We start from the raw sequence: 10738 nt of genomic DNA on the forward strand, positions 1-10738 counted from the left end.
ATGATACCAAATGTATGACCCATCACCCTTATGGGCATGTGCTCACCTGTAAATATAAGAGGTAGTATATAGCATCTTCTAATGCAAGCACTCATTTTTAAGTCACCTGATAACACAGGAACACTCCCATGCAACTAACATTATGTATCTGCAGAATCAAACAGAAGCCAAAGAGGCCCAGGGCCCTCCTCGGATTCAGGGGTGAGAATGCGTGAACAGCGTGCAGACGAAATACCTCTCGGGTTATTTTCTCCATTAGCCCGTGCTCAGAGTGGGACCGTAAGACTCTGTGGTGCTCAAAAACACGTTGGCATGTGACCTGGGGTCATTTGGCTACCTACCAGCTGTCCCGTTTGAGCACATCCAACTTGTGTGTGTGTGTGTGTGTGTGTGTGTGTGTGTGTGTGTGTGTGTGTGTGTGTGTGTGTGTGTGTGTGTGTGTGTGTGTGTGTGTGTGTGTGTGTGTGTGTGTGTGTGTGTGTGTGTATGCATGTATGTGCATGGGCCCTCCGTGTGTAGTGTGTGATCCGGTTTTTGATGGTGAACATTTACATGCTCAGCTGTGGAGCTTTTGTGTTGATTTCCTTTTTGACCTGATTACTGCAGCTCTCCACGATCCACCGGGCAGGGATCTGTGTTAATCAGCTAGCTGCCCTGTCGCATAGGGGATCTGTCAGCCATCTTTAGCATCGTGACAAAGCAGATCAGCAGACCTCATTAGGACCAAAGGAACTGTAAGCTCCGATGTTCACTCCCCCCGTTCCCCCCCACTCCTCTCTTCTGATTACAATCTTTTGATCTTGCTTCTGTTACTTTGTATTTTATGCTATTATAAAACCTCAGGTATGTGCTCCCTGTCAAATTCATTTCCTTCTGAGTTTCTCTGATGGGTTGTGGTGAGGTTGTGGTCAGGAACACAATTGACAAGGAGCTATATTACCTGTTTTGTTAGTCTTAAGTGATATTTAGGAGACAAAATGTTGAATGGTGAATCGACTTGAGCAATGGATGCTGGAAAGCGCTTGAATGCCATGATTCACACGACTCATGTAGGATAATAAATACAGGTCATTGTACAATAAAGAATTGAAGGGAAAAAAGCTGGTAAAAAACATTTACCTGATGTTTTCTGCGTCCTGTGGTCAGTTACATGTTTTAACAGTATTGGTTTAAAATGTGTGCTCTAGAAAAAATAAATATGTGTGATAATCTCATCTTACCTCTGGAGCTGGTAGCCATGTCTGCCACCTTTTGAAAGGCATCTAGAAAAGCCACTGCAGCCAGAATGGTTGTCCTGTGGAACCAAAAGTATGTGCTTACTTCTCAGTGACAGCAGGAAACAATTTGTGCAACCAATAGCCAATATGTTGTTTGGAATCCAAACAAAAAGAAATGGTTGAACTCTACAAAACACGTATTGCATTGTTTCTCACCTGAGTTGAGAGTGCAGTTTTGTGGCTTTGGCACTGAAGTCCTCCCATACAGGATAGGAGCTCTGACAGGAGAAGGAAAAAGAAAATCAGTCAAACCAAATAGACAAGAGGCCGAACACACACCAAACAGAGACTCTTCACACACAAACCGTTCGCCAAAACATCAAGATAACCTTTCAAGACATAACGTTCAAGCTCAACAATGAACTCTTAAATGTCAAGTGACTTCCAGGCATTGGCACTTTGCAGTTCTCTTCATAAGTCAAGTTAAGCTCTCTTTATGGATACTATATGTGTTCCCCAAGGCTAGGAATGACTTGAGAGGATTTTACTGTTGGCTGTAGGGTTGGGCATGCAAACACGTAGCCAGTCTGCTCCTCTGTGTTATTACCTGCCTTTGAAGGAGAAACCCAGACTGCAAAAACTGATTTGAGGCGTTAATGTGCGTGGGGCTAGGGTGTGGTGCGTAGTTACACACACACACACACACACACACGCAAGCGTGCTTGTATGTGTCTGGGCAGTGCAAAAGGGGGCAGTTAGCATGCTTTGGCCTTTGAGCAATACAGGGATCAGGTTTTCACCCAGATCATCACCCTACTGCCTGGGGCACTACCAGCGAGTCAGGGAGGGTTTAGGCCCAGGCTGAGCCTATTACCACAGGGCCCTGAAGAGCACTGGGGGAGCGGCCGAGACCAGATCCTCTTCTGCTCTCGCAGTCTCGCACAAGGCGAGGAGGAAACCCAAAACAGTCCTGATATTCTCCCTATAAATAGAACGAGGAAATCTGGAAACACTCTTGTTCTGGGTTACTGCTGCGATAACTCCCGAGTTCAGCAATGATAGCCTATCATTCCTGCCTGCAGCCCGGCTGTGATCCCTAGAGCTACAGTGTTCCCTGCCTCCGATGGATTTTTATAGACGATCATCATCTAAAAAGAAAATCTGCAATCTCCCAGTGAACCGCCGGGCCATTCAAGTCTTTACTTGAAATCTAACAGGTGGCTAATTAGCTTGTGTGACCCGCTTCTCCCCAGGAAAGGAGAGTGGCCCTCTGCCAACACAGCTGAATAAGAAGGAGGCTGGGGAGCAAGGGGAGGAATAACACATCCCAGGCAGCCCCTCACAGACATGTAGACGCGCTACCTTAGCCAACCCTCCAGCGGCTGCCAGGAGTAGGCAGATAGGGAATAAAGAGACAGCTACTACTACTACTGTTACTACTGCAGCAACTACTCCTATTACTACTACTACTCCTTATAATAATAATAATAATAATAATAATAATAGCACTTTAATGCTTCTCTTCTCTACTACAATGTGTTTTGATAAGCTACAGAATGTACCTTCCTGAAGTTGGTAATTATGCAGTGCCTTGCTCAAAGGCACGTCAGTGGGGGCAGTACGAAGAACAAGCTCAGTCCTGGTTCACTCCCTGCTGTCCGAACACATCCGTCTCTCTCCCTCCACTTCCTCCCTCTCCTATTTCGTGCCTTTCCCATTTTACGGCATCCGGGATCAATGTATTGGGAAGTGTAGATCAGTGCTGTAGCAGACAATAGTATCAAAACAATGTTGTCCATGGAAAACAGATTCTAGTATTATAATGTATTGAGCGGGATGTGGGGTATGGAGTGCGTCATGTCCATGTACAAGGAGAACAGCCTTCGTCATTGTATGTTTATGTATGCAAGTCTGTACCAGTCTGTATATTTGTCAGTTGTCACACTTGCTTGACATTTGTTGTGCACAATGACCAGCCGGACGGGTCGCAGAGCCCACTCGACACCCTGCATTTAGCTCATTTGCTCAAAGCAAAGTGGAGCAGGCCGGATGCCACGCTTGAATGAGGTCAGATGTCTGTCTCAGACAGTGGACCACAGCACTATGCTGACTAAGGGCTCCAGGCCCCATTCATCTGGGATGCTTATCAACACAGAGGCTGACTCTCTCCTGAGTCTGCCAAGCCTCCCCCAACAGACCACCGCTCATCATCGGCATGGTGAACATACACAAAAGAAAAAAACGTGTGAAGCCTCCACTTCCGATAGTTTGCCGGCAGCTGTTTTCATTCAACCTTTCACAGACAGAAGTTAACAAACTACTTCATCCATGAATGCATTTGGTTCCGGCGCGGACAGGGCCGATGTGCAAAGATGTATTGATTGATTAAAAGTTTGGAAATGGGATCGGACTCCACTTGTTGTCAACTCTTCATAAGAACAGCCATTGTAGGACTGAAGGCTGCTAAAGAGCCAATGAATACGTTCACACTTTCCATCTGTTGTGGTAAAGACCACCCTGGCCCAACTTACTGCAAACCATCCCCCTTTCGGACACAAACATAACCAGCCATACGTATAGTATACACATACATACATACATACATACATACATACATACATACATACATACATACATACATACATACATACATACATACATACATAATGTATTTATATACATTTATATAAACATACATTTATACATAAACCACATTATACTAATTAATAACAGAGTAGGAAAAAACAACAAATGATAAATCAAACACAAACAATGAATTAGGATAATAAAGTCAAATTGCAACCTAGAATAACAATTGCTATGTTATTCAACTATATCTATGATATTATACTATACAAACAAATATTAGGCTACTCCAAGCTATTTCGTACACCATACTATCATTGTTTTAGTTTTGTGCCATAGTTTAAACAGGTAAGTAAAGCGTAATGTCACCATGAACAATTGTTTGGGTCCAAATTGACAACACTGGTGGAAAACCTGCTGCACAATATGCAAACAGCACAATGGGAAACATGTCTAATGGGACCTGTTTGTCCCGCAGCGTAGTGGGGGAGGATTCGGGGCAGAAACAAAGGCAGTAAAATGCGTTTACTCATCCATGCAATAATAACATCAGGACATTTTTGCCTGGTTTAATTTAGCTTTAGTACCTTCATGTCGTTTACGATGGCCTGAAACAATCCACCAAGGGCTCCGCACTCCTTCTCCACCGACTCCATGTTATCACAAAAAGCGTATGCAAACGATGCCCAAATGTCAAATATTAGAAGTAACCCGGGAACCGATTTTAAAATGAGATGTCACGATTTCTTTCATTCGCCCTTCTTGTTCTTCTCCAACCGCACCAGGCACGAACGGGGGATGCAAGACGCGGACCCACAACCCTAAGCTTGCGTAGCCCAGACAGACAAAAAGAGATATGCTGCTCAATGGCACCGGGCTTGTCGCTCAGTGCTTTTTTTTTTTTTTTTTTGCCTCGGACGCAAATAAGTGATGGAGGGGGACGCGGTAAATCTGCGCGCTACAGCGCCGCTGCGAGGGGGGCACGAAAACACAAACAAAAACGACCTATCTCTTCATAATCTTCGGATAATTACAGCAAATGACGAGGCGAGAAGAACTGGTTGCCCCACGAAAGATGGAAACGGTCGTAGGGTTAAGACGCGGGGGCGCGCTCCGTAGTAGGCTATAGTGGAACAGATGTCTCTCTCCAGAGACTCGCTGTAATTCGATCCATGGTAATCGAAAGGGGGCTGGTCAGTTTTTGTCACATGTAGTGCTGATGGGAGGGACATCCCTCGGACGCAAACAAAAGTGAACCGGCCTTTTCATTCAAGAGTTCCGCGGCGCAAAACTCGAAGCGTCCCCCTGGCTTTTTGACTGTGTGTTGTTTGTGTATTCGCGCACGCGCCCATTAACCGCCCTTTGTCGGCTCGTGATTAGACGTAAACACATGGAGGCAACAGTAGCACGTGCACGTGCTTCCTGTGCACCCCCAATACACATTAACAATCGCCGCTGCTCGACCTCAGAGACTCACTGGGAGATAAAAGTTTAAATACGGCCGAACACGACGTTATACGAATAAAAATGAACAATAATTTCTTATTCTTGTAGACGGCCATTCATTTTGAGTCATTCATGAATTTAACGAATCATAAATTAAAAAAGGGGGGATTGACCAGGAGATAAAAAGAAAAACAGATCAAGTGACAGAGGGAGTGAGAGAGAGGAGGAGGCCTTCAACTTCATCACAAATGGCGAAGATTAGAGGCTAACTAACATTAAGGTCTTTGATATCATTTAGATAAATGGTTTATTGCATAGGCCTATTTGAAAGTCCTGCCCTATAATAGCGTTAATCTCATGCCATTACATCATTTGCATAACTATAATTTAGAACAGATCTAGTTATCCCCCTCATTTGATTGTGGAACTTGACTACTCATTGTAGCCTACTAATGAAACTCTGAAGCCGGTCATGAGGGAAAGAGTTGAAAAGTGCAGCACAGGCATTACCCAGAATAGAACCAGAATGTCTGTCTGTTACTATTGTAGTGAATAATACAAAAGAGATGCAGTATGAAAATATCCTCCCAAGACATCAGGCTACATGGTGTATAGTGAACTACATGGTTTGGTATTATTATTCTCAAGCTCAGAGACACGGCCGAAGCCCCTGCCAGGCCCCCAGGAGCCAGCCGCGGGGCCCTTACCACAGAGAAAAACAACCGTAAAAACAGAAAATATCCACATATCCACAAGAAAAAATACTCATGCTCACTGGCAGCTCCCCTCATCACTGCCCAGCTCCCTGAGCATCGACAACACCCTCTCAACCCCCCCAAGCTCTGTCATGCACCCCACCACCGAAGCGTGTGCGTCTGCACGAGTTTCCCCTAGTTCAGCAAGGACGGGCTTCAGTACGCGCACAGGGGGAAAAAATGCAAACGTGTCTGTTTCTCCTCTTGCTCGGTATGACTGAAAACAATCTTCCACCGAGCATGAGCCCCGGCAAGCTGGAGAGACTTTAGTAGCCGACGGACGCTTATATAACCGACTTTAAGGGCTTTGACTTTCCTTGGCACATTATTTGTCTGCTGGTGTGTGTGCGATAAATGTCTGTGTTTGTTTTCCAACCCCTTGGCCAGGCTTTATGTGACTCAAAGGGAGTAGGGGGGTGGGTGAAGGGGGTGACGGTTGGAGGGGGGGAGGCAATTTATCTTTCCAACAAAGTACGGTAGGAAACATGACATTTACTCAACACGGAGACCAAATAAGAACTGCGAGGGGAGCTGGAGTCATTGTGCCATTTGAAACAATGCTTCACAAAGTGAAGCATTCAAGTGGCCTTAGCTCATGTCTGTCAAGGCTGTTGTTCATTTACTTTTTTCCATTTACTGTTACTGTGTGATACGACCCGATTTCATTTTTAGCTCCCCTTTCGTCCACTTATAGTTCTCGCTCTCCTCCAGACGGTCAACGTTTAGGACCTGCTGTTCCCTCAACCTTGACCTCCCCCTCCCTCCCCCCCCTCCCTCCCGTCTTTAATCCAAATAGCGAGTGAGAGAGCGAGCCGAGAGAAACAGTGGCTGTGATATACTGTGCCCTTTAACCCCAGGGGCCCGACCCCCGGGGCCATGACCGCATGACTCTGCCGGAGCCCCGTGTCCTGCAGCCTTTATATGCCATATGCTGGCGGACAGGACGCCGTCACACCCGGCTTCCCGTACCCGCCACCAGGGGAGGCCGGCGGGGGTGTTCCACTCGACCGTGAAGAACCCATCAGGGTTTTATCACCTCTTGCACTGCTTCAGCCGCGGCTGCAGGACGGAGTGCGTCCTGCAGCCCGCTACATGAGCGGATCCTGACTGTAATGGGTTGCATGAAATACAGCTCACCGCAACGGACGATACAGCAGGGAGGAGAGCGCCCTGGGAGCCGGCTTAGGCAGAGGCCGGGGTGTGACGTTGACAGGTCGATTGTCAGATCGTTAAAGGCGAGCTGTATCCTTGTATTTGTGGTTGCCAGCGTTTTAAAGGCGAAGCTGGTGGAGGGACAGCGCAAATTAAAAGAATGCTATGCTGTCCCATTCATGTGGGATGAGACAAGCAAGTGTAGAAGCAACCACATCTACAAAGAAATCGGGCCTCTCCCACTCATGTCATATTCATGGAGTAACAACAAATCCTCAAAGGCCTGTATTTTATATAGATACATATTATATGGATGGATGTGTGTTTGGATACGGATTGTTGTGTTTGGGAACCAAAGGGCCCTGCTCATTCGATGATTTGAGGTCTTCTACCGACAGACAATGCTACTACATCAGGCAGCATCATGTGCAATATGTGCGAGGCATCCGTGAGACCCCACGCCAACACAACAGCGATGGACAAGGAGCCAATCTCAGGCCTAGGCAGTGGTACGCTCCGTCGACTGTGTTTGACAGGATGCTTCTCGGGGAGGAGAGCTAATGAATGTCAATGGCCTCTCCGCATCTTTCACTGCCTCTACTACCCCCCGTTTCCTCTCTTTTCACTTTCCTGTTTACTACAGACACACTTTTCCTTGACAACAACACCCCTCTCCTATTCCAACATTTCCCTCCCTAATAGGTTCTGTCTTTCAAATGACTCTGATCTGATCCCTCCTGTCTCTTCTTTTCTCTCTCTCCCTCATCAGGGGTAGGAATCGCAGGCTCACAGTGCTGAGGCAGGGCGCCCCACCCCCCCAGAGCCTTCGTGGCAGCGCTCACCGAAGGGTGGAGGGTGTGGAGGCTCTCTCCTCTGCGTTGCTACCCAAGGCTCCCTAGCGAGAGCTGCCCACAGGCACCGGGGCTTCTGGAACCAGTAACGGCGCAGGTCACGTGGCACGGAGAGATTGTTGAAAATGAAATGAAGGGAGAGAGATTTGCCACATATCTGTTGGAGGTCTGCGCACACATAGATAGACAGACGGTTCAAGGGAAAGGTACTAATGGTTGATACAAACTGAAAAAACAGACACACAGGTACACATAGATGTATAGTCACACAGACACCAAGCCACGTTTAAATTCGAGTCAAACGTTATCGTCTTGATGAAAGTCCTGTGGAGTGTTTGTGGAGGATGGCTGCTTTAAGCAGCCCCCCCTGGCCCGAGTCCGACTGATTAGACTCTGGGGCTGAGTGAGGCTGCACACCTGTGGTGCAGTGGGCATTTAAGGCACACAGGTTAAATCAGCCATCAATTCAGACACACAGCATGTCACCCCTACTCTGTCTGCCACAGTTTGCCAATTAACTGGTGTGTACAAATAGTCACCGGTGTCCGGTGTGTCGGAGTAGCCCAGCAAAACCACTTGGGTGGCGTAAGGCGGGGTCAACTGCCACAACCTCCCCACAACGCTATAAGCAGTCCAGAGGAAAAACATTGAACACTAATGATACACCTCCAACAAAGTAATGAGTCACTTAAGTAAATTCACCTGAAAACCTCATAGGTCTCCAGACTGGGACTGAACCAGGGAAGCTATTCTGAATACTGGAGACATCAATGCAAGACACAGCAGGGTTTCTTACGACACCAGGGGAATGGAGACTGTGAAGGCCCCAAGATTCAACCTGTGAGTCAGCACGAGAACCACACTTCAAATACATGATGTCACTCCAGTTGGTGAGCTCGTGTTCTGAGGAAATGCAGACCGCCGTAGAAGACCATGAGGTCTCCAGATCCAAACGAACCAACCAATCCCCTCGCAGATCCACATCTGGAGTGGAGCACAACAGGATGAACAAGGGGGTAGACAAACAGCAGGCTGTTGTTCCGTAATAAGAGTGTGAGCCTTGTGGACATTCCGTGTGTGGCAGTGAACATAGATCACCAAAATGTCCCTAATGGAGAACATGTTGTCATCTGGACATACTTTATGATTAAATCAAAATGGATTCCTGGACCTTGATTTGATTTCATGCCATCTGATACAGTAATTTAGGGCTACCACCTAATGAAGAGGGATATCATTTGATTTTTGAGGAACGATGTGAATGTGGGGCTTGCTTTAATCTCATCATTAGCCGAAGCAGTTTGCAATAAGCAGAGACAAGCTAATATAAACAGAAAAGAACGCTACATAGACTTTATCTAGAATTTTCCATCTCATTATTTACTATTCTGAAATTGAAATTCCTCTTGTCATACTTACACACTACATGATTTATCTGCGATTGAACATAAATATCAACCCCTGCTGTGATCTATCTTATTTGGCTTCTACAACATACATATACATACACTATAACCTATGATGGATCCCAGGTGATTTTTGAGATTCACCCAAGAACGTGTGAAGGGAATGCCCTCAGCATGGAATCATCAGATCTCTTCACGGGCCTCATGCAGACCCATAAAATAAACAGATTGTTGCCGACATTCCTCCTTCTCCAAAAGTAGAGTGACCCCTGGCCGGTCAGTCAAGGGGTTTGGGCATCGTTGCCATTCCACACGGGCTACTCCCCTCACTCCAGTGAGTGCTAGTAGAGTAATGCATCCGCGCATGGCTGTACAACTGCTTATACACTGGCATGCACATGAGAAGTGTGTGTGTGTGTGTGTGTGTGTGTGTGTGTGTGTGTGTGTGTAACCGCTTATATATTGCTATGCTTGTGAGACATATAATGTGTGTAGTTGTGTGTGTGTGTGTGTGTCAGTGTGAGTGTATGTGTATGTGTGTGTGTGTGTGTGTCAACAGGAAATGCGCATCTCAAAATCCACCAGGCTCTGAAAATAAACCACAGGGTTGACAGACGAGACATCGGCAGGCCCTCCCCCCCACAGGAGGGATTGGGGGGGGGGGGGGCGGAGGGGTCCATCCATGTGCTTCTGGTGTATCTTAGGGTGGGAAGGCGGCTGGTGAATGTGTGACCAAAAAAAAAAGGGCTTTTCTCTTGTTTTCCTATCTGCAGCTAGAACGGTTTGACTTCTGGCTGACACTTGGGCCAGCCACCCCAGAGCAGGGAGGCCGAGGGGAGGACAGCCCCACCGCACACCCAGGGTTCAAGACACCCTGGCCACGCTCAGATAGGAAATCACATCCCCTCTGTGGGTCAACTGTGGAAGTCCAACTCTCTGGAGGCCTCTCTGGAGGGATGAGCTTGTTTTGGGGCGGGGGGAACAATCCATTTCTCCCTAGAATGTCTTCAACAGCTGTCAAAGCAGTGGCTTGACCCGACATGGACCGCAGGAATAAACACGGTGATTGTATCCTTGACAAACTAAAATTGAAGGATTAGCACATAAACAACTACTCCAAACTAACCAAACTAGCACTGCATAAAGTAGCCTTGTGAAACCGTCGTGATCTCGTGAGGACACATTCCGTTTCTCCCTGCAGATCGGTGAGGCCTCAATCCGGTGGAAAGCCTTTTCCAGAAAAGTTAAAATGCCAGGATCAATCAGCGCTCGAGGTTACGCCACATTAAGTCTGCCAATTTAAAAAATCAATGGCAGCGCCCAAG

General features: G+C 46.9%; 1 protein-coding gene across 4 annotated transcripts in view; it reads right to left on the reverse strand.

The window, feature by feature from the left end:
- mtss1la (MTSS I-BAR domain containing 2a) overlaps positions 1-5112 on the reverse strand; it is a 28346-nt gene extending 23234 nt beyond the window's left edge. Inside the window, exons 1-3 of one of the 4 annotated variants that reach the window (XM_060060822.1) lie at positions 4391-5112; positions 1434-1495; positions 1221-1294 (exon numbers count right to left, since the gene is read on the reverse strand). In XM_060060822.1, coding sequence (XP_059916805.1) covers positions 1221-1294; positions 1434-1495; positions 4391-4459 — 205 coding nt within the window. In that variant the 5' untranslated portion in view covers positions 4460-5112. The remainder of the gene's footprint in view (positions 1-1220; positions 1295-1433; positions 1496-4390) is intronic. The other 3 variants (XM_060060824.1, XM_060060823.1, XM_060060825.1) reach the window with 3 other exon arrangements.
- Positions 5113-10738: the final 5626 nt, after the last annotated feature.

The sequence above is a fragment of the Gadus macrocephalus genome, chromosome 9 (genome assembly GCF_031168955.1).
Source record: "Gadus macrocephalus chromosome 9, ASM3116895v1".
Classification (NCBI taxonomy): Eukaryota; Metazoa; Chordata; class Actinopteri; order Gadiformes; family Gadidae; genus Gadus; species Gadus macrocephalus.